This window comes from Echeneis naucrates, chromosome 6 (assembly GCF_900963305.1).
Source record: "Echeneis naucrates chromosome 6, fEcheNa1.1, whole genome shotgun sequence".
NCBI classification, from domain to species: domain Eukaryota; kingdom Metazoa; phylum Chordata; class Actinopteri; order Carangiformes; family Echeneidae; genus Echeneis; species Echeneis naucrates.
Genome location: NC_042516.1, coordinates 17099457 through 17122969, shown reverse-complemented (window position 1 = coordinate 17122969; position 23513 = coordinate 17099457). Strand labels below are relative to the sequence as shown.

The window sequence follows — 23513 nt, the reverse complement described above, 5'->3', positions numbered from 1 at the left end:
ATAACGACGTAAAGCTCGCAAGGGCCGATGGGAAATTGAGTTATTGAGCGTTTCTAGTCGAGTGGGCAGTTTTTGAAAATAAATGTAAGCTATTTCCGCTGTCCTATAAAATTCATTTCGCCAAAATCAACAAGATCTGTTTGTGTTATAATTGCTTCGGAGTCCTGTTTAAATTTGTGTTTGTTTGGTTTTTTTTTTTTGGGGGGGGGGGTATTTTGGAAGATGCAGTTTGTGTTGCTGCTGAATTAACAGTTACAGTAGTGTGTGTTTCTGATATTTGGTGTTGTGGGGTGGACACGATGGAAACCTGTTACCTCGCTATAATACTACTATACTCCAAAAGTTACGTTCACATAAATAAAACCTAAATGTCTTACAGAACTGAAGAAAGGAATAAAATAAAAAAAAAGAAAATGCATTGTATGCTAACAACTGGCAAAGAACTACAATTCCCATCATAAAAATGTCATTTATGATTGACAGCAGCCCGTCCAATCACAAAACCTGGACCGTCGAAGCTACCGCATTAGGCGGGGTTTCCGACACAAGAATGGAGGCACTCGGCGGGCAAAGGTATCATTACACGCTTTGAAATGTAATTTCCTTCGGTCACATTTAGTTTTTTTTTTTGATTTCCATGTCGCTGCCGGGGACGCGGGGCCGACAAAAGGGGCACATAAGCCCGTGTGAAGGCAGAGGGCTGGCCGCACGACGGACCATCCGACGAGCGTGACTGAGAGCCGAAGGGGAGAGAAGGGCCCGCCGCCGCCGCCGCAGCCGGAGAGCTTCGGGGAAAAGTGGGTAGCGCCGCCTGACGGACCGCCCGGCGAACCGGGCAGCCGCTGTCAGGAAACCGCGGTGCCGGAGAAACAGGTCTGCAGTGTCGGAGGGAGCGCCGCCAACAGCTCTCCATGTGCCATCACAGTGTAAACAAAGATGGGGATCACACATTAGACAGCAGTCAAACGATGGCTCGCTAGTTTAAAGTCGTGGTCGCGTCGTCAGCAGCTGGAGGCCTTCATCCAGCCAACGCAGTGTTGCACCATAATGTCTCTGTGTAAAAGCTGCTGTTTTTAGTGGTAAAATAGACAATGATACTCCAAACATAACTGTGTGATAACTTCATAGCTAGCACATGCCTGCTGATCGGTGTACTCATGCTCCATTTGTCCTTTTAATGTTTTGTCTCCCACAGGTGTGCCCCTTTACTGGCCTGGATGAAAAAGGAAGTCTCTGTTCATCGCACACAGCAGTGAATAATTACTTTTAACACCCATCGGCCTCATCATCTGTCACACATCGCCTTTCATGATCCGCTCACTATCTACATAAGACAATAGTCACACAGACACAGTGTTGCCAGCATGGCGGAGCAGCAGGAGGAGGCAGAAGGTGTTTATGTGGAACACCAGTACATGTGCAGTGAGTGCCACCAACTCTTCAACACCCTGGAGGATGTGCTCATCCACCAGCAGATCCACACAGGCCAAGACGGAGACGGCGATGGGGAGTTAGGCGACGGCGTCACCATCCACGGTGTCCCTGAGATGGGGCAGACCCAGCAGTACCAGTGTCTGGAGTGTGGGACTCTCCTGGTGAACGCAGACGAGCTGCTGCAACACCAGGAGATGCACATGAGAGAAGCTGGGATGGAGGTGGAGCAACAAGGTGACATTGGCTTATGAGTGTTTTAGAGCAAGCATTAAACATTTGAGTGTGTGGAGTCGATAATGTGCCACAGATGCACATGATCATGTTGTTTGGAAGTGAACTAATGTGATCTAATCAGGAAATCCATTTGTGTAATGCAATAATGCAATCGTTTGAGTGGAAGCGCCTCATACTAACTTACTCAAGTTTCAATGGTTGTGTCCTGGAGAATCTAATATTAAAATGTCAATCAATATTTTGACATTTAAAGTGTGCTTTCAACATTTAAGGTTAAGAAACATCATTTTGTGTGTGTGTGTGTGACTGTGAATGTTGGCCAGAGTTGTGTGAGGTCTTGGAGACAGAAGAATCCGGGTCAGAGACTCAGGTGTCAGGACCAGTCCAGTACCAGTGTCTTGACTGCCTGGCGTTGTTTGACTCACCTGAGACATGGCTGGAGCACCGACGGACCCACAGCAGGAGCAGCACACACAGTAACACAGAGCCTACGGTAAGGGATCAAAATTACACTGACCCAAAGACTAATCACTATTTAAAGGTTTTAGGTAATCATTTAATTTAGAATCTTTTTGTCAATATCTGCACTCTCTTAACAGACAAATGAGCAACAGGTCATTTGGTGGAAGCTGCGTAATACAATAATAGTTGTTTTCTTCATAACAATAAGTTGCCCCCTGAAATTGATGTTGTGCTTTCATCACGTAATTATGCTCTAAAGTAGATAACACATCCTGTGTTATGCACATTTGGTCACACTCTCATAACACAAGAGTTTGTTCTAGTTTGCTATTTCCCTTCCTGTAAATCATCTGCTGAATTCATTCATTCATTCATTTGCAGTGACACCCTGCCAGGTCACCGGTCTATCGTAGGGCCAACATTTAGAGACAAACAGAAACAACCATTTGTACTTGCATTCACAATGACGGGCAAAGCTGACTTTGACTGGGCTGAGCAAAGTGAGATCAGTCAAAAGTGGCACAGGTTTCTGGTAATAGTCTCCTACAATTTGAGAAGCAAGTGCTTCAGGACATCTCTGGGTGATGTGGTTAAAATGCACTTCCAACTGTGTCTGACTCACATTCATTACATTTGGGTCATGCCCATATACTGTAGACTATATTCAATTTGTAACAGTCAAACATAATTTCAGTCACTCTGATGTGGGTTATATAAGCCAACGCAGAATGGCTTGTTGTGACTATACTGTAATTTTATACAGTACTAGTTTTTTACTAGTATCAGTGCCAAACCACAGACCTCCAGTTTCTACAGCCTGGATTCTACTAACATAAATCAATGACAGCAGATCTCAACTGTTAAAGTGCAGTAATCTGTTATCACTTAATGTTGTAGCATTGCATTAGAAATTCAATATCCAAAGTTTTTTTTTTTTTTTTTTTTTGCCCTTGCAACAGGAGTATGTGCTACAGCCTGATGGTACCGTCACTCCACTGAACAGTATACAGAACTACGTGTTGAGTGAGCAGCAGGCTGGGGAGATCTTGGCACAGGTACTTGGGATTGGAAACACCTCACAAGGGATGGATTTGAAAAGCAGATGAATGGTTTTAGGGTTCAAAGTCTTGTAAACTCTTTTGTGTATTTTCCAGGTACTTGCCCAGCAACAACATGAGAACAAGAAACATAAGACAGTCTTTAAACCTGCTGCACCTTCTCGCTCCTCCCTGCTGCCTCCTGTCACGCCGACCCCTGGATCCGCCACCATGCACCTCCAGATTCTCACGGCTCAAGCCCTGGCAGACAACTGCACCGTTCCCACTCAGCGCCGCTCCAAGCTGCCCCCTCTCTTGCCTGCTGTCAGCCGAGGCTCCCCTGCAAAGCTGGGGGTCCTGGAAAATGGCGTCCAGAGACTGGAATTACGGCTGGCTCCCACTGTCCAGGAGCAGCAGGCAACAGAGGTCGTGGTCATCCACCCTTATGAGTGCTCAGAGTGCTCCCTTCTCTTCCAAACGCCAGAGGACTTCCTCCAGCACCAGGGGGAGCACTTCCTTGGCCAAGACAAAGAGAGTGGGGAGTCAGGGGTCATGGGTGGCTTTGAGGAGACACGGGGGAGGGACGACATGGCAGAGAAGGCGGAGGATGTTCGGATTAGAGTGGCTGAGAAGAAGGAGCCAGCCTGTAACAAGCCACAGCAGTGTGAGCTCTGCAACCGCACCTTCACTTCAGTCAACCGCCTGGCTGCCCACAAACGTGTGCATGAGCTGGGTACGCATGAATGTCCGGAGTGTGGCAAGGTGTTCAAGAAGGCAACATCACTGCAGACGCATATGCGCACGCACTCTGGTGTTGCCAGGTATCTATGCGTGGACTGCGGCAATGGCTTCACCACTGAGATGACTCTCATCTTGCACAGGTAGGAGCTTCGGAAAATTCAGGCAGAGTTTCTCCGAGATAATGAGGCCTTTTGACTCTTTCTGTCTGTTTCATCCTTTCCTCCTCCTGCAGGAAGTCCCACACTGCAGACCCCCTTCACAAGTGTCAGTTCTGCAACAAAACCTTCACCAACATGACCAAGTACCTCTACCACCGTCGAACACACCTCACCCGTGATACAGCCCGCACAATCACCGCTCCCTCTGTGGTACGTTGGCATATACATCTACCAGTTGTGTCCACAACCTTCTACAACTTCTGACATTTTAACAAATCCTTACTCTCTTCTTTAGGTCTCAGCTCCAAGAAGAGCATCTCTATCTGCCCTTGCCATTTTAGAGAGGGCAAGAGAAAAGAGGAACTCTGAAAGTCAGGCAGAAACTAACCTAATGGCCCCTCTCACAGAAGAAGAGATGGAGAAACTGGGAGAAGCTCCAATGCAAATTTCACAGCTCAAAGTGGAAGAAGGGGAAGTGGAGATGAAGAAAGGGGACAACAATATGGAGGTGTCAGTCCCATTTAAAGGTAACTTTGATGAATTACAGAGGACAGATATTGCCAAGTCCAGCGTAGCTACAGACCCTTCTCCTCAGGATAACACCGATGGAGGAGACAAGTGTAGCTCTGCTGGCTCAACGGAAGCTGCTTCAGCTGCATCACCAGAAAAAGGGCCTTTTTTTTGTCGTCACTGCAGTAAGACCTTCTCCTCACAGCTGCAGCTGGTTCAACATCGCCATAAGTCCCACGTCACCGAACACAGCTTTGTCTGTGGAATCTGTGGCAAGTCTTTTAGGAAGCAGATCCACGTGCGCAACCACATACGAACACACACCGGGGAACGGCCTTTTCAATGCTGTGACTGTGGCAAAACCTTCTCATCTCTAGCCAATCTAATGAGGCATAACCTCATCCACTCTGGTGTACGCCCGTACCGCTGCGATGTCTGCCACCGCTCTTTCTCACAGTCCTCCAACCTCCGTCAGCACAGCCTTCTTCACTCCACTGCTCCAACTCTGTGCTGCCCTGACTGCCCTGCCTCTTTTCGCTGGCCCGCCAAGTTAGCAGCACACCGCTACACCCAGCACCCAGGGGCGCCAGCTCCTTTCTCCTGTCCTCACTGTGACGCTGGCTTCCTCAGTAGGAGGCAACGGGATAGCCACTGTTTGGAGGAGCATCCCACCCTGGTGCAGGCTGTGACAGAAGGAGAAGTGGACAAAGAGATCTCAGAGCCCTCCACCTCAGCAGCAGGAACGACAGAATCGGGGGATCCAGCCGGTCTTGTGCGGGGAGGTCTAGACTGCAACATCTGTGGGAAGAAGCTCAATTCTCCCGCCAACCTGCGACTTCACAGACTAAGTCACTTCACATTAGGCCCTGGGCGACCATGGTGCACAACAGGAAAGCGGCCTAAAGCCCATCAGTGTCCTGTCTGTGGAAAACAGTTTGTATCCTCCTCTGGAGTGGCCCTTCACCAACGGGTCCACACTGGTGAGCGTCCATTTCCCTGCCAAGTTTGTGGCAAGCGCTTCCGTCAGAACACACACCTGCGAGAGCACCTACGCACACACTCAGGGGAACGGCCATTTCGCTGCGAGGAATGTGGAAAGGGTTTCATCCAGAGCATGCACCTGGCTGAACATCGTCGAACACACACAGGTGAGCGGCCGCATGTCTGTCCTCTGTGCGGCAAAGCCTTTAAGACCTTCTCCAACCTGAGGAACCACAAAAAGACTCACATCCGCCAACAGAGGCTGGACGAGGAGGCTGCTGCACAAGCTGCCATGGAAACCAACTCTGCCGTGGCAGTGGTGGACGCTTCAGCAGTGGAACTAGCCAACAGGCAGCCTCAGCTCATCCAGATCCAAGCCTCAGATCTACAGCAGGTCAGAATGAATTTACTAAACCTTATCACTAAAAACAAGCAAATGCTACATGAAAGCACAGCAGTGAGCTGTTGGAACAGTAATGAATTATGTTGTGACTTTTTAAAGTCTGAATAGTTTGAATGAATGAGAGGGAGCGAGACAAACTCACTGACCTGTGTCCTCCTCTCAGACGCAGGGCACTCCTACTATCATGTGTAATGAGTTCGGTGAGACAATTGCCATCATTGAGACCAGCGAGGGCGGAGCGCTGCCTCTGGAGCAGGCCTTGGAGATTTATCACACAGCGCTGGAGAACGGCCTCGCTATGGACACAGTCGCTGTGGACGGACTGCAGCTCCTCTGAAGACTGTTAGCACTCAGAGTCTAATGACTTCTTCTGGGCTACTGCTGAACTGATGAGTTCAATACTGGTATGAACTGAATACTGTGACAGTCAGAATTCAGTTCAGAGTAATTTACTGGACAAAGTATGTGTTAAGTTCAGCAAACACACCAAAGTACGTCAACATCCGTCATTGACAAGGCTGAGCAGACCAAGTATATAAATGTATTGAAATAATGCATACGCAAATTAAGAATACAACATTTATTATTAATAAGGACCATTGGTTGTGCCTCGTGACATTTGTATATTTAATTTCTCATTTATATAAAATGGATGTGAGTTTTCTTCTGTTTAAAGATTTGAGCAGACTTTTCAGACAAACTATTCTGTTGTAAATCAGTGAAATTAATAAATGTTTTTTTTTTTCCCAAATATTAAGTCATTCCTGTACACTATAGAAGTAATGCAAACCGTTTTGTTACTGCAACATTGTTATGGATAATATTGTCAAACTACACTTTAATTTATCTCTTCTGAAGTAAAACCCATTTTCCACATTTCCAGCAATAAAATCACTTTAATTGAACACCTATTTTTATTTGCATACTGAAAGATACAGATACAAACTTAAATTATTCATGTAAATTTCTCTCTTGCATACTGGAACAGCAAAGCAAGGAGTGTAACACAAAAACATTAATAGTCATATTTATTGTTGTTTTTCCATTTCATGTGTTTTTACCTTCAGTAATGGGTGTCTTAAAACTCAACTTATATTCAATGACAGATTTTTCCTTATCAATAATATAACGAGTCTACTGACTCTACAGTAATTATTTACAACACAACCAAGTCTTGCACAAAGACACAACCAGTACTATATCCCACCAGCTCTCTTTGATTTGTTATCCTCCGCTCCCTTACCCCAGTTTTCTCTCCATCGATCTAAAAAGGTCTGGAGAGAACAATAAAGTGACAAAGGGAGGAGGGATGGAAGGAAAGAGGTGGAGGAAGGAGATGTACAAGTGTTGAGGCTATAGAATTAAACTTGAGAGGAAAAAAAAAGGCATGTTGGATGTTGAAAAGCAAACTGCTTATTACTGTTGAAAGAATTTTAAGGTCTGCGTTGAGTTTACCTTCCTCTTTGAAATGAATAATAAAAATATCTGCACCACAGGTATTTGGTGCAGTGCAGTGAGGCCAGTACAGGGAAGACTACAATGGAGGAACTGTACAGGTGTGGAGCAGCATCTCTCACCTGCCTTCAAAATGATGTATTAAAAAACCTTGTCCAAGCAATCAACAGCTGGCAGAAACAAAGGAAACATCTGCCAGTAAGAAAAGCAGAACCAAGGATCAGCATCCAATGAAATGATAGGAGTAATAAGATAACCATAAGAGTAGTACAACAACAAACCGAATATGACCATGTTTAATACAAATAAAAGATTTTTTTTAAAAAGTTAATAAAACTGCTTGGCAAAAGAGGATTAAGGCCTGAACAGCCTGACCTCTACAGCTAAGAGCCACGATGTGCCTGTTGACTCTGACCCACCTCCTTCCTTCATGGCTAGCAAATGAGAGGCACAGGAATGCTTGGTTCCTACCTACTGGCATGTGCTCGGGTCAGTTGAGAGAGAAAAGAGGACTTGGCCAGAAAGGTATTTGCAGGAATGATGGCACTGCCAGAAGTCCATGTTTCAGTCGATATTTTCAACCACTCCTGATAGACCCCTCCTGAAGGTCTACATGCGAGCAGTGAAATGGAGAAATAGATCTTTCCAGGTCCGATGCAATTAGTGCTCTTATCAAATGAAATTGCTTCAAGCTGTTGAGGGCCCAGCCCCCGAACGTCAGCAGAAACAAGACACAAGCTCACGAACAGTCAAGTCTACGTACAAGTTGTTCCTCAAGCAGATCCATACTGCTTTTTACTCCTGTATCCCTGTTAAAAACAAATATCAAAACACTCATCGTCCTCTTTTTAAAACTTTGCCTTTGCACTGTCTCAGAGCAGGTTAAGCAGGTCTTGTCTGAAACAACTGTTTCTTCTTCAAGGCAAATGAGGGCAGCTGTACACAATGGTCCTTCGTACACTGGCATCAATGGGAGCTTCCTGCAAGGTGGTTAATACAGAGTGCTAATTTAAGTGTGTAGTTTGATAGTTTGCAAAATGTGTCTGTTGTGTTGTGTGGTAGTTGTTGTGCCACTGGTTTTAGCGTGTCCTTTTTTTGGTACAATGGTCACAAAAAAAAAAAAAAGTCCCAACATGGCATACAAACATCTCACTGAAATGTGTGCCGAGAATAGAATCAAGATTCCTGGGTGAAAGCAGAGAATGGCAAAAAAAAAAAAAAAAAACTTGTGAAAGTGTGTAGGATGTGAGAAGGTGTGACAGCAACAGTTGACATTAGTCAAATTGATTAGACTCCCTCATCTACAAGAGTCCTGTGAGTCTCGACTTTCCTCTGGGTTTCCTTCTGTCCCCTGCTCCACGTCTTCATCCTGCAGATCCCCACCTCCTCTCCCAGAACCTTCTCCTGATTGGGAACTAGACGGTCCAGGGAGGGAGCCGGCTGAGTCAGAGATGCCTAAACCAGACGCATCAGATGGGGCAGCCGTCTGCATGATCTTCTGCCGCACTTCCCTGATCTTCAGCTGCAGACACACCTTGGTGGGAAATATGTCAGAGTATCTTGTCTGGAAGGCTGCAGTGGCCTGAGCTGGAAGCAACATGACACAAAACAAACAAAAAGTCAAATAAGAAAGAAAGAAAGAAAAAAAAAACAAAAAAAAAAAAAACAAGTTGTGTCCATAACTTATTCAGAAAAGCAGGAGCGTTTTTGTTTCATGCCTGATGGAAAGAAGCCCTGCTCCTGGAACAGCTGCATGACCAGCGCTCTCCTCTGGTCCAGTGTTCGTCGCAAGGATGAGTACGGCACCTTATCAAACTCCAGTTCTGCCAGGATGTCTTCTCCATCTGTGGCTGGGAGACAAGAGAAACAGATGGAGCGGTTACATATCCAAGAAACTGGTTACAGAAATTTATGTTTGTTTATGTCTCCTCCTATTTATGATCTCCAGAATGGAGGATACATTTGAAAAAAATTACAGGAGCAAGAGAAACACTTTTTGAAGCCAGTGTAAACCGTACACAGTGTTTCAGACTAGTCCTTTGATCAGTTTGACAAAAGATCCTTTTCTGTCTTGTAATTTCCAAACAATCTCTTGTATTGTCATGTGGTTGTTTTCAATTACAGTTAAGATTGTATGTGTTGTCGATTCTCACCGAGGCTCAGTAACATGAAAAAAGGTTGCTGTGGTTGGGGCCAGTAAGACAAAAAGTAACATCACAGTGAAAGCGCAGTGCTAAAAAAAAAACAACAAGAGCTTTCCCAAAACCATACTCCTCATCCTACGCTGCCACTACATACATCCTACATCCTGAAAGAACATTAAATGGTCTGTCTGCAGCGTCTCCTGGCTTTTCTCTGTGATACCTGTTCTGTCGAAGGTGAAGATGTCTCCCTCACACTTAGCAGCACTTTTTGGTGTGTTGGGCTCAGAGCTGCAGCTTGAACGCCGCCGGCTTTTTCTTTTAGGAGAGACTTGATCGTCAGTAGCTGAGTCCAAATCTAGAAGCATATAAAAGACACAACAGTTATTACAAAAACAGAATGAGCAGCATTTACCCAACAGGATATATTCAACATTTGAGTATAAAAACACATAAATACACATCTAAAACCAATAAATATGTGGAGAGTATTTGTTAGAAATACAGTGAATATCAGCTTTTCCGAGAATACCTTTATATTTATGACAAGCCATCTCAACTACCCTACAGATTAGGCTTGCAGCATTATTAATTACTCTGGCTAAGGCGGTTATTGTCTTGGCACTGATCAATGTGGTTTTACCAAGACTGATAAACTGTAAGTCACAATCTTTTAAAGAAGATCTTGACATTTTAAATCCCTTGTGTTCAAAGATCTCCTATTTACTCTTATGTGAGCTATTCACTCTATTCAGAGAACCTGGAAACAGAAAGCGATGAAAAGTACTTTTACAGATAAATCAACATGGTTACAAATTAATTTTCTTGCGACCATAAAAAAAGGTTGTGATTGAAACCTGTGGAGTTCTTCCTCTTGCGACGATAGCTGCCTAGAATAGCACGGGGTGAAGTCGCCAGACTCTGCAGGGTGGGTGAAGGCAGAACCTCCTCAGGCCGAAACTCTGGCAGCTCTGCAAATCGTTCCTCAAAATACACCTCCGACAGCACCCTGCCAGACCAACACACACACACACAGAGTATATGTACACTGTCCAACTAAAATTTCTCTGTAATATTACATAAAAGATTCATAAAAGGTGTTAACTCACTTGTCCACGGAATCAAAAGTCTTCTTCAGAGGTGGAGGGCGGGCTTTAACCTTTTTGGGTACAGGGCCATCTTTGTCAGTCTGTGGGGGTGGCAGGGCAGGCTCTGTGGCTGATGGAGGTGGGAGGGGAGAGGAAGGGAGGGATTCCTTCCATGCAGTCTGCACAGAAAGCTATGTGTCATTAATAACAGTAAGTTTTTCCTGATCCTGTTACCACTGAGAAGTCAGCGTGTTCCTCTCACCTCTTTGGCTGTTGTGCTTTCCCTGGTGCGTGTGTCAGAGGAGTCTGCTGAACTGGAGCTCTCCACGGGTCTGTCAGAGGATGGTGGCTCCTCTGCAGGATGTGTTGATGGAGACCCTGTCTGTCCCACCGGCTCAGGATCAAAGGAGAAGTGACTGTTTGCCACAGCTTCCCTTTCCCTCTCTCTCTCTTTTTCCCTCTCTCTTTCCCTTTCTCGCTCTCTATCCTTCTCTCGTTCTCTCTCTTTTCCTCTTCCTCCACCTTCATAGCTGCCCACAGGGATGTTTGCCACTGTCGCCTTCACTTTTTGAGGGGTCCTGACTGGAAGCTGGGTTAATTTGGGTGTGCCTGCAAAACAGGAATGATACAATGAATAAATAAAATAGTTAAAAACTATAAAAAATAAATAAAATTGCAGATAAACTTTCTAAAAAGGGAGCTGTACCAGGTGTTTGAATTTGAAGTGGGGGACTACAGGTTCTTATGGTTACAGCTGAGCCACTGGAAGGTGCCACCGAGCTGCTACTGCTGGAGGTCTGCATCTGCCTCTCAAGCTGTCTGTCTGAATGTGTCAGCATCTCCGTCTGCCTCTCTGCCTGCCTTTCAGTTTGTCGATCTGCAGGTCTGTCCAGAGGGAGGTGCCTGTCTGGCTGTCTGTCCGGATGCGGGTGTGCGATTGTGGCGGGTGTTGCTGTGTGTTTGGGCAGGATGTGAGAGGAAGCGCTGGAGGGGCTGGAGACGGAATAGACCACACTGGGGGGCACTGCTGTCATGGAGACCATCCCCGTTGCCATGGTGACACTAGGTGAAGGAGGGTAGATGGCGGTGACTATCTGGCCCCCGGCGCCTGAGGCTGGGGCTGAGGTGGAGGGCTGTGGAGACTGAGCTGTGGCTAGGAGCGGTGGCTGACCTGGATGAAGAAGACAGGAGGCCCAAGAGGCCAAACAATCTCATCAACATGAATAAATGTTCGGATTTTGTCTCATTTGCAAATTCACACAATTAATCAGTGATTCAAGCTTTCTTGCCGACTGTTGTTCCAGATTTGCCCTTGTGAATATGGTTTAAAAATGGGGAGAGATATTTTAGTCATGCTGTCTCAGTTTGCCTAACTGGACACATCACCTGATTACATTGGTGACTGGATGACTCTATTGAAACTGTACAGTCTGTGTTGTATACTGATTAGGGTAAACTATTTTTTTTCTTGAGTGTGTTGTTCCTGAAGGAAGCACACCACTGTAAAATAAGCAGTTTCAATCTCATCCACAGCTAAAATGGTGAATTATGTTGCATTTTTGTGAACCCTTTGTTCCCACTGTTCAACATAAGTGGTACGCGGTACATGCTGTACAGGAAAGGCTTTGGTACGCAGCTACTCCTTTTGCTTTTTTCTTGTGAGCACAGTATTAGATTAGATTGGATCAGCAAGTGGATGTTTATTAGGATTTAAATAAGCCTTGTATCTACATTGTCTTGCAGTCTTGCATTTGCATTTGTTAGGAGGCCAAACATTTTTTTGGGGGAAAAAAAACCCAAAAACTGTCCATTGGACTTTTCATTTCACACAAAACTTTGCAAACAAAAAAAAATGCATATATAGAAGATAACCTATGAAATCACCTTGCTGTGGAACTGACCTGCAATTAGTGGCTGTACCAATGTCTGTCCAGGTGGTGCGATAGCTGTAAACCCAAGTGTTGCTAGGGGCGAAGGAACATATGCAGATCCAGGAACTGGCAGAGCTTGCTGGGTGGGGGAAGAGCCTGTTGCCGTGGAGACCAGAGGGAGAGTGGATGGGACCCCTGGTGTGGACTGGACATAGGTGATCCTGGACGGGAGTAGGAGAGGTGATTAGAGGAGAGAAAATGGAATAGGGAAAAAAATGAAGATACAGAGGGCGAAAATGACATTTTGATAATGAAAAATGTCAAGAAAGGCGTAGGAGCAGTGACAGAAGGTGCTAACGTATAATAACGAAGCAGAATAGAAACGATGGGAACCAACATGATTTAAAAGAAAGAGGAAGACAAAAAGAGAAGTGCTGCAGAGGGGGTCAGTGGTTGAGTGTACATCACAGTGAGCAGCACTGGATGACTAGTGCTGTGTGTGTGTGTGTTAGAAGCTGAGAGGTAGTGTGGGGGTGGCAGGCAAAGGCAACTTGGGCCACCAGCAGCATGACTAACACATCCAGAATAGAGCTACCCTTCTACAGCTGTACCCCTGCTGGAGGTTTTGTATCTAATGTTGTCTACTCGCTATGTTTTCATAAATCTGGACTACAATTGTAACTTCATGCTTTTGTTGATATAATTAATGCCACCTTAACACAATCAAGTACCAGAATAAACATAACTGAGTTGCTTTAGTCCTTAAACTATGGGGAAAAGACAATACATTTATTTTGATAATCGTATAACAGTAATCAACAGTAGCTCCAAATGTTGGTAATACATGTGTTTATTTCTTTGGTTACAATGATAACCACATTAAAACCTACTCAAAGTAAAAGCATTTCAAACTTCAACAAAAAACTTTCCCATTAAAAATGGCATTTCATTTTGTTTCAATTGTCTGAATAAACCTTTTTAAGATCAATATAATCGTCGAAGATTGTCATTTAAACATTCCTTCAGGCTGCTTTCAGTTGCATTTACTTTGCAAGCTGACACAATTTATACAAGTCTTTAATTGCTGCTGAAGACTATATTTGGTTAAATGCTGTTAGTTAGCTTCAGGTTGATTCTAAGTCTCTCTGAGTCACACGAATGGCTTTGTGCATTAAATGAGTCCAAAAAGGGTTAGGGTTAGTTTTTAAATTTAAGACAGACTGGTTCAATAGCAAGCATATCAGCGATTCAAGAATGTGGCTCAAAACTGGTCCCCCTTTTCAAGCCTTTGCAGAGGAGTCGCACTTCCCTTTTCTAAATAAGTATCCTGAGGCATATACACAGGACATGTAAACAGCACACTTTATCCATTTTCTCTGAAACAGTTATGTAATTTAAGAGGACTCATTAGTCACATTTCTTTCTATGTGGGAAAAAAAATTACAGACAATGATTGATAAACTATAGAGATCAACAGAAGCCTGGGGTAGGATGAGTAAAGCTGGCATATGTTCATGAATGGGTGCCTGTTTGTCAAGGCTGACTCAACCTTTTCTGGCACATTCTGTAATTTGTTTACAGCCCTTTTCAGACATCTGATTTCTGACAGTATAGGGTTCATTTCGCTGTTGAACAAATAGCTTTTAAGCTCTTAAACGGACTCCATTTAAGAGTTACAAGTCAACTTAAACATCAATGTCAGCAACAGAGCTGCAGTGCTTAAATGTTGTGGGAATTCCACAATATCTCTCTTCTTTGCCACAACACATTAAAAACAGTAGTGAGTTGGTAAATGTTGACATTTAAGTACAAGAGCCAACATACATCCTCAATGTTTAGTTGTTGTCTATCTAAAGCACCAACAGGAGGCTCTCCTTTGTGTTAGTAACTTTATTTTCCATTCAAGTTAGGTTTTGGCTTTGAACTAAATCTTTGTTTGGTTCACATGCTGTACATTTTGAATGTTCAATTTGTTACCAATAAAGTGTAAAACACACCAACAGTGAGCTTTTCTACAGAAGCCCAATATTCCTGTTAAATTATGCTCTTTATCGATCATTTAACCTCTGTAACGGGTGTCAAGGTGTGCTTTGCTTTGAAATTGTGATGCTGTACACTATTCATTTTTTCTTAGTCATGATCTTACATCAGCAGTAAATGCCCACTAGAGAGTGGGGGTGTTAATTCAACAAGGTAGAGGACCTATTTGTATTACTTGAGTCAAGTTTGCTTTGTGTCTCACCTGGTAGGTGCTGGAGGCAGGAGTACAGCTTGGGAGGGGGCTGATCCTGGAGCCACAACAGCAGCTGTACCCACTGTCACGGGAAAAGGGCTGGCTGGGTGCACTGCTCCGCCCTGAGGAAGCTGTGACTGGACCACGGGCATGGGTGCTATTTGAATGATCTTTAGAGACATGAAAGAAAAGAGACATCAAATAACAGTGGTGAGTTACTTATTATTTATAATTTTTATTAATAGTTATTTTCTATTTACTGTACCAGGTAGATTGTTTGAAATCTATTTGTTTTTACTTACAACTTTTACTTACTAAAGTTCACATGAAGGGATCACTGACCTTGCTTCCAGTCTGAGCACCGTTCTGGACAGGAAGAGGTGGAGCCACAATGGGAAACGGCTGGGCAGGGGCTGGCGCAGTTCGTACTGTTGCCATGGGAACAAGCATTTTACCCTGAAGCACTGGAGACTGTGTTTGCACTAACGCAACAACAGAACGAGAAGAATGGGAGAACGTTTCATTTATATGGCCACAGATGATCAGATACAAGTATCTGGGGAATGCTAGACTTTGCTGTCCTGGTTTGCTCTCATTTGAGGCTCTCACCTCTAGTTCCCGGGCTGACCACTCCAACTGCTGGACTGGACGTATAGCCTGTCAGTGAACTTGTGCCCTGCTGCTTTCCATTGGCCAAGGACACATGAGCGGGTGGAGCTGTGGGCAGGTTGAAGATACTGGTTGGCTGGCTGAGCTGTTGAGGTGGACTCTTAGGGTTGGTGCTGGCAGGTAGGGTGGGCAGGATGTACTGAACTTGCGTGATAGCCTTACCCCCAGGGGGTGCCAGGGAGGATGCAGGAAGGAACTGGGGCTGAAGTAAGGGCAGAGGCAGGGGCCCATTGCTTTGGCTATGAGGAGTTGACACAACAGTGGAGGGGAGGGCCTGTTGCTGGGAGGGCTGGGGTGAGGGGGTGATGAGCTGTACAGCAGGCTGTGCAGACAGAGCCCCCCCTAACACTAGATTAGTCACTACACCACCTGGGCCCACACCTCCACCTACAGGATTAGGTGATGAAGAAGAGTAGTACCCACCCCCTGCAGCTGTAGCCCCGCCTCCTTGTCCTGAACCAATCAGAAGTTGTGGCTGCTGCAGGGGAGTCAAGGACTTCCTCTCTGGTGGAAGTGGGCTGGATGAAGTGCCTCCATCTCTGGGTTTGCTGGCAATGGGGAGCGGTGTACTGATAACAGGACGCATTACATTGGTCACCACTGTAGAGGCAACCCTCACAGCACCAACGCCTAGAAGTGGGTTCGCACCTAGTGAGCCCACTGATGAGGACTGAGGCCCTCCAGGGGGAGAGGTGGAAATGACTGACTGGCCAGAGGAAAGTGAGAGGGAAGAGGCTTGCCCTCCTCCTCCTCCCTCTCCCCCAAATGTGTCCTTACCCTCCCCTTCTCCTCTTTCTTTCCTCCTGTGCTCTGAAAACCCTCCCCCTCCTGACTTCCCCTCATCATAACGCTTGCTGGTGGGGTAAGAGGACAGTGAGACGCTCCTGCCATGAGGGGTATGGTGTGAGGAAGAAGATGATGCAGTAGAGCAGATGACTGGTGCGAAAACTCGCTGAAAGGAAAGACAGATAAACTAAAAAATGATTTGAGGAAAAAGATGCCAGAACAGTAACACACATTTAAATGGAAAAAAAACATTTTATCACTCAAAGAGTGACAGGAGACAAATAATGTTACCTTCCGATCGGTTTCATCTCCAGAGCCATTATCACTGTCGCTGTCAGTCACCCGCTCTTTACACTTAAGGTCTATGGAACTGCTTGGATAGGGGTCCTCTGTGAAAAATAAGAATATACACAACAAATCCTACATTCATACAATGTCAACAGAATGAGGAACTGACTTGGAAATGTTCAGATATTATTATATTGTGGTTTAGACTGATACTAACTGTCTAGTCAACAGGAGCAATTAATGTAAATTAACTGCTTATAAATCATTGTATATTTGCTGCAAATCATTTTCAAGTGAAGAAAAAAATGAAATGAATTAATTGTATTAGTGCTAATACGGATATTATTTTAATGCAAATGCCAACAGTGGATTATTTCAAGTCATTCTGCCAACAGTTTATTCAGCTGTCTGTAGCTTTTTTTCACTGAGTGGGAGATATGGCTGGTGCCCAAAACTCCCTGATATCTACCGATCACAATTACAAGTTGGAGGCTGACATGAATATTTTTTCCACACTTCACTGCTAATTATATCAGTTTAAGCAATATGACATGAACTTAGCATGTGTCTGACTCAGCTCTCAATGCCATCTCATTTATAAAATGGAAACATGAAAGTGGTCAAAACATGGACAAGTTTTCGCAACATCACAGATATATAAAAGAAATCAAGCATGGTTTCACAAAGTCTTGATTGAGAAGTACACAGGCATTAATGCTGACATCAAATATTGCTTGTGGCTGAGAATTAGATTGTGTCTCTGAATGGAATTGACCTATGTAGGAATGCATTAAGCAGGTCAGTGACATAGAAAGGTGTGCTAAAACATATCTAATCTAACATTTCTTTGAGAGAAGATATAGTCTGATTTCTCACCAATAACATCATCATCTCCCTCCTCTTCACAGATGACCATTCTCTCCTCGTCACTGGTCATGTCCTCGCTGACCCCCCGCTGAGACTGTGACAAGGGTGGGGCATGGCTTGAAAATTGGCTGCCACCATCCCCACACATCTGAATAATGAAGTAAAAGACCTTATTGTAGAGATGCTTTTTAAATATCATCTGCAACATGAAACAATTCTTGCAGTGACAACACTAGAAACCAATTTATTTTTTATTTTTAAACCACATCCCTTTTACAACAACAACAAAAAATATTCAGGACTGTGGGTTTTTCTAATGACTTACCTGTGCAAGTTCTGCCAGGGCCTGTGTATTACCCCTATCACTCCGCTCCAGGCTGTGCATGGCACTTTGAGAGAAGGCTCGGGGACGGGTAAGCTGGCCTACGTGACCCTCTCCTGTACTCCTCTCAGACACCAGACCTGGACCAACCCCCTTCAGCTCCACAGAGTGGGGTTCTGTCAAGGTGAAAAACAGCTGTTAGAGGACTGGAAAGGATAAAAACAACACAAATGACAGCTCTTAAGTATTTATAGATGTGAGGGTTGAATGAAACCTACCTGTGGACTCAGACATGCTCCTCTCTCTGATGTCTTTGCCTCCTGGGACCCCACGACCTTCAGAGCTGGATTTCTTCCTGTCTTTGTTGCACCACTTCCAGTCTGGGTGCGCCTTAAAATGGGCCTCTTTCACCTGAGAAAAGGAGAGCCAACTAGTAATAAGGATTATGAATTAATTGACATGGAGACAGAAATACAGTACATGACACATTTAGGTTGAGAAGTTGTATTTGCGTACCTGAAAGGCCAAATCGTGATACTTTTGTTTTTCCTTGGGACCCAAAGCATACCACCACTCTCCAAGAATCTTGCTGACTGTCCTGTTGTCTTGGTTTGGGTGCCGCTGATGAACCAATGCTCTATGGCGCTTACTGAATATCATAAAGGCATTCATCGGTCGTCGGATATGATCCTTCTCCCTCTTAGTAAGAGAACAAGATATACTTTTTAATAACACATTATAGATATACCAATTTTACAGTAAACAGTAAGAATTTCAATGTTCTATGTGAGTACCTTTCCAGGGCTGTTCTTGTCTCCATCTTTGGGCAGTGCACTGAGTGACTGAGTACGTCGCTTTACTGGTGATGTGGCAAGGGGCTGCTCAGGTACAACTCCTGGGAGGAAGCTGAAAGGACATAAATAACAGCCCGGTTTTTCCCTGGCAAACAACATGAACATGCAGCTAAAGCTCTGCTTTCTATTTCCTTCTTACATATTGAGTGATTTTCTACTTCTTATCAAGTATAATGTACTATAAAATGTAAGTCTCTTAGATGTAGACACAGTGCACAAGTAGTTCATCTCTCATGAGATACATTAGCAGATTCAGCAGATAGCTCATCCATTTCAATGGCTGACAGCCTGGCCACTGCCTTTCATATAGTGATAGAGCTCAGAGATGGAATGCTTTTGTTCCCATCTGCTTTGTTCTGGCACTGAGCGCTTCTGCACAAATTAGCACGAGGATACAGAAAATATCACACTCCCTTACTGTATGTGTGGGTACAACAGCACTAACGAAAATTACTGTGAAGGCTGACTTGGACAAATATGGACAAATACATAACTGCTCTTATACATGGACACTGTTAACAGATGAGCGTAAACATGCATTTTGTATTTGAGTGTTCATGTAACCTCAAAGGCTTTCACGTAAGATCACTATTAAACAGAAAAAAAGAAACGGCACTAACGGGTCATCCACATCACTCTCTGTCTCGCTGTCAGGCCTCTCCCTCTCTGCATCTCCTTTCTCCTTCTCTGGAGGCGGCTCATCAGAAGGGGGGGGAGGCCGGGATGGAGGACCTCTTTCTATTGTGGGAGGTGCCTCTGCAGGCTCTTGTGACAGCGCTGCCACCCCCTGACACTCTGAGGAAAAATAACAGGGATGTATACTTCCTCAAGGAAAACTAAACATGTTGTATTTAAAACTGTTTTAAAACCCAAAGCCAATTACATACAACTAGGGATAACACATTTCTATATTCAAAAGCTCAGCCATAAGGTATTCATTACCTGTCTTCAGACTGGATGCTTGGGGGTGGTTTACTGGGTGCTGGCCCTCTCCTGGCTGAGAAGCAGCATCTGATTGGGTAGGTGCCAGGAAAGGGACCAATGAATGCCAGGGGAAGACTGGAACTGACCGGGGCTCTACATTGGTCCACACTGCCAAGGAAAACAATATTACTTATTAACAGCCAAGACCATCTGATATCCATAACTTTATAATATTCTCCCCAGCTCGGATATCACATTCAAGAGAACCAGGCCAATTCCCTCATTTGGGTAACTGAGGCCCCTAGTCAACAATACCAACAAAAGTAAATCCCTTTTCAAAATGTGTATTAATCTTCTGCAATGTGATCACGCATACTTATTTTAAATCAACTATACTAAAGTATACTAAGACATAAGCAGCACCCTTGCAATTTAATTCTAGTTATCTAAGCAGAGGATGGTTGCACACGTGTGACACAAGGTGAATGTAACAATTACCGGGCAGAAAATGACAATATTGGTGCTTTACAAACTATAAAAAAAAATATCAGTACTGCCACAGTATTACACCACCAGCCTCGTAACTGGTTAAATCATTCCCAAACACAACAGCAGATGTACCAAAGGACTATCTGTTCTCAATAACAGACTGGCTAGAGAACAGAAGCTGGCAGATTCTGAATGTTGATAATTGAATATGGCACTGTCCTAGTCATATTATCTTTCTTCCCATTATTGAATAATAAGGATACATCAATAAATCAACAATTTTCTACCCCTTAAGGCTTTAAAACCAATGATGACATCATTCAGTGTTCATTTGGCACTCACGGGTGGCATTATGCTACTAATAAACAATTATGAAATACAGTGTGATGCTTGACGTGACTTTTGGACACCTAGCATATGTACAGAATTGGAAAAAAAGATATTCTACATGGATGCAAACAATGAGAGAAGTGACATGAACTAACCAAACATGCTTAATCCTTGGCGGAGATACTGAGGATTCTCTGATGAGAACATGGTTGAATAAAATCCTTGATGTCTCTCCAATGAAAAAAACAAAAAACAAAAACTAAACTAAACTAAAAAAAACAAAAACAAAACAATATATAAAACGTGTCTTAAAATCTCTCCTCTAAAACACACATAAATCCAGGTGAGGGGACATTTTTAATCCAAAACCTCGATCTGAAATTGTCTGGAAGCTCAGAGATGACGACAAGTGCTCAGTGTCTGTGTCCGTTTCATCCCTACAGGTTGCAGTGATCATTCACAATTACTGCATCACCCTCCTGCATCACCAGGCTTTGAAGATGTGGCATAGAGAGGTATCCTTTATTTTTTATTCCAATGGCAGTAAACATTGAATATGTTCGTCAAGTAGATGCCATCTCTCCGTATCGCACAATGCCGCAATCTAATAACTTACACAGAGCAATCAAATATCGCTGGACAAAATGTACTGCCAGCGATCACAGCATACAAAACTTAAGTTAAATTCGTAAGAATGCAACAGTGTATTGACGACCAACTGAAAAGACGATTGTGAGGCAAAGGCCCCTCCTCCCTTTGGTCTAATTACCCCCGATGCCCTCTCTCCCTGTTTGTTTACATTACTACAGCAGCTCGGCCATGAAGGGGTTAACAAGGCCTTGAGCCCATCCACGGCCTGGATTACCACATTTACCCGACTGTTACGCACTCTTCCTGGGCCATTTCAAACCTCAATCTGAGGTTAAAGCAGAGCTACAGACAGATGGGCTCGGCAGGTAATAAGAAGCACATAAAGCCTCCGAGTCCAACAGCCAAAGGGGGGCTGCTGTGAAGAGGGGCCGTATCGATCAGGCTAAACTGCACTGCAACAAGCAAACAGGGGCGATCAAAGATAAGGGGATTCGTCTAAGTTGGAGAAGCAGCGTGAAAAGCTGCTTAATATCCGAGTCTGCACTGTTTACCTTAACGCCGACTACTTTGCACGGGCCGATTTATATAACAAACCACATCAGAGTCTGATTTTAGCTGTCTCTTGCAACAGCCTCAAGTGCACCGCTCCAAATTGGACCAACCTCTCGGGAACGCCCCTGGTCGTGCACCAGCCGCACAGACAGAGGCAAAAGAAACGTAATTGTTCTCATGTCTCAGCTACAAAGGCGTATTCACATGTACATGGCTGCCTAAATGATCCGGCGAGGACAGTTTGACAAGCGCATCCCGTCAAATGCTAACTTCTTTCTCCCATTATCTGACCCCCAGGTTTGCACCATGCACCTGTCTTAACCTGGCAATTTAGTTAACACCTGCCAAGATACGAAATCACTATAAAAAAAAAAAAAGAAAAGAAAAGAAAGAAACAGGGAGAGAGCGGCAAACTTCGCTTTTAGCCTTGTTTACAGCGCATAAGCAGACGGGTTGACTGTAAATTTGGTGCATCCATCCATCACACAGTGCTTTCAAGCCCTCTATCCGTCAGCTTGTTTATGAAGAGAGCAAACAAACACTGCCGTCCCCTCCGCTGCTAGCTGAGTGCCTAGCTCATCTCTGAACACTTCACCATCTCCTGCCCCACCTGGTCGATGTGACCACAAACACACGTTAGCTAGCAACTGATGAGACTACAACACAAGCGGCCGAAGCGGGCACGGTGAGCACTTCGGGCTTCGCTCAGCGATGAGCAGGCAGAGATGGATATATTTCTCTTTCTCCTCCTCGGACAGGCTCTCCGAGCAGGAAACGAGTGGCGGGTTGAGGATGCCCGAGTACAGGACGCAAAAACGACGAGGGGTGGTGGTGGAGCAGGCGGAGGAGGAGGAGAAGGAGGGGGCGCTGGAGGAGGAAGCGATACAGCGGGTTTATGTTAAAGCCATCGGTGAGCTCCGTCCGTCTGCAGCAGGTTAGCTAGCTACTTGGCGCTGACGATGTCGGCGCACACGCCGAGCAGCCCAGAGAGGATTTCTGTTGTTTTGGTCCACTAAGGTCCTCGTGTCGCCTCGCCACAGATCCCAGCCCGAGTTTACTCCCTTATTTTGTCTCGTTCTCTCTCTCACTCGGCAGCCTTGGCCCTTTCTTTCTCTTTCCCTCCCTCTTCCTCTTGTTGTAAACTAGGCTGCCCCCCCCACCCCCCGTTCCCCCTGTACTCGTCGCCCTCCCCTTCTCGTCCTGTCAACCTCGCCCAGCCTTGTCCCGCCTTCCTCGGCCAGAACCGCTCGGTCATTGGCTAAGGAAGGCCCTCGTCATCAGCCCGCTGCTGGTGCTGATTGGTCAGTGTATGCGCTGGAATGCCAGTCATATGCAAATTTCACCCGGACTCGCAAACAGTTCGTCTTGTCACCGTAAAAACTGAACCTATCTTAGATACACAACACTTATAATTACAACAGATAATGCAAGTTACCTACACTCACTTATAAAACCTGGGTTGCGTTCAAGTGACGGCTGCAAAGAGTGTCTTTTTATGTTTGTTTCTGTGAGCCCACCCCAGCTTTATGCCATTGGTGCAGGAGTCGTAGTAAACCTTGATTGATGGCTAAAGGAGCGAATCAAAAGTCGACACTCAGATATAGGGCAACCACTGGCTTAACAGAAGTTGGTCCAGCTCCCTCCCTGTTACAAATGCTCGGATCGTGCTTTAAAACTCATGAACACCATCCGATGCGGGGAGGCGCTAGAGAGCTCTCCTGCCACGCTGCCTTTGGTCTGTCTACTCTGCACTAGAGAAGGATGTGGATCAGGCCTCTGAGGTCAAGATGACAATGCATATCCATGTCCATCCAACTTTTAAGAGTATGCAGGGTCATTCTTCTGGCTATCAGTGTTTCTACATGGACGATCCTTGCAAACATTCATTCTGACTGCACTATAAACCAGCAACATCTACTTCTGAGGGTGATTAAGGGCGCTTTCTTGGGTAATGTTACAATTTGTTTTCAGTAACACAGCAAACTATAGGGAGGCAAGTGATGTAATTTTCCACCATAAAAAGGGCTTTCAAATCCCCAAACATTTTTCCATCTCTCCATCATGCAAATGTGCCTCCTCCAGACAGAATTTTA

The 23513-nt window shown here is 44.8% G+C and overlaps 2 protein-coding genes across 5 annotated transcripts in view; one reads left to right on the top strand and one right to left on the bottom strand.

The window, feature by feature from the left end:
- Positions 1 to 537: 537 nt before the first annotated feature.
- znf526 (zinc finger protein 526) lies at positions 538 to 6707 on the top strand. Of its 4 annotated transcripts, none has more exons than XM_029503928.1 (8): positions 538 to 573; positions 1196 to 1668; positions 1992 to 2161; positions 3090 to 3185; positions 3285 to 4048; positions 4141 to 4276; positions 4362 to 5951; positions 6124 to 6707. In XM_029503928.1, exons 2-8 carry the CDS (start codon positions 1365 to 1367, stop codon positions 6295 to 6297), a joined length of 3234 nt encoding a protein of 1077 aa, XP_029359788.1. In that variant the 5' UTR covers positions 538 to 573; positions 1196 to 1364; the 3' UTR covers positions 6298 to 6707. The 4 variants fall into 4 exon arrangements, with proteins under 4 accessions (XP_029359788.1, XP_029359789.1, XP_029359787.1 ...); XM_029503929.1 differs by lacking the exon at positions 538 to 573 and adding an exon at positions 580 to 595; XM_029503927.1 differs by lacking the exon at positions 538 to 573 and adding an exon at positions 614 to 1079.
- The window catches only part of cicb (capicua transcriptional repressor b), a 35166-nt gene continuing 18298 nt past the window's right edge, over positions 6646 to 23513 (bottom strand). Inside the window, exons 3-21 of the mRNA XM_029504152.1 lie at positions 19489 to 19626; positions 19155 to 19329; positions 18475 to 18586; positions 18197 to 18379; positions 17959 to 18091; positions 17684 to 17856; positions 17368 to 17506; positions 16495 to 16592; positions 15358 to 16369; positions 15091 to 15230; positions 14758 to 14918; positions 12546 to 12736; positions 11351 to 11815; positions 10907 to 11253; positions 10666 to 10823; positions 10414 to 10565; positions 9780 to 9914; positions 9134 to 9265; positions 6646 to 9002 (exon numbers count right to left, since the gene is read on the bottom strand). Coding sequence (XP_029360012.1) covers positions 8713 to 9002; positions 9134 to 9265; positions 9780 to 9914; positions 10414 to 10565; positions 10666 to 10823; positions 10907 to 11253; positions 11351 to 11815; positions 12546 to 12736; positions 14758 to 14918; positions 15091 to 15230; positions 15358 to 16369; positions 16495 to 16592; positions 17368 to 17506; positions 17684 to 17856; positions 17959 to 18091; positions 18197 to 18379; positions 18475 to 18586; positions 19155 to 19329; positions 19489 to 19626 — 4334 coding nt within the window. The 3' untranslated portion in view covers positions 6646 to 8712. The remainder of the gene's footprint in view (positions 9003 to 9133; positions 9266 to 9779; positions 9915 to 10413; positions 10566 to 10665; positions 10824 to 10906; positions 11254 to 11350; positions 11816 to 12545; positions 12737 to 14757; positions 14919 to 15090; positions 15231 to 15357; positions 16370 to 16494; positions 16593 to 17367; positions 17507 to 17683; positions 17857 to 17958; positions 18092 to 18196; positions 18380 to 18474; positions 18587 to 19154; positions 19330 to 19488; positions 19627 to 23513) is intronic.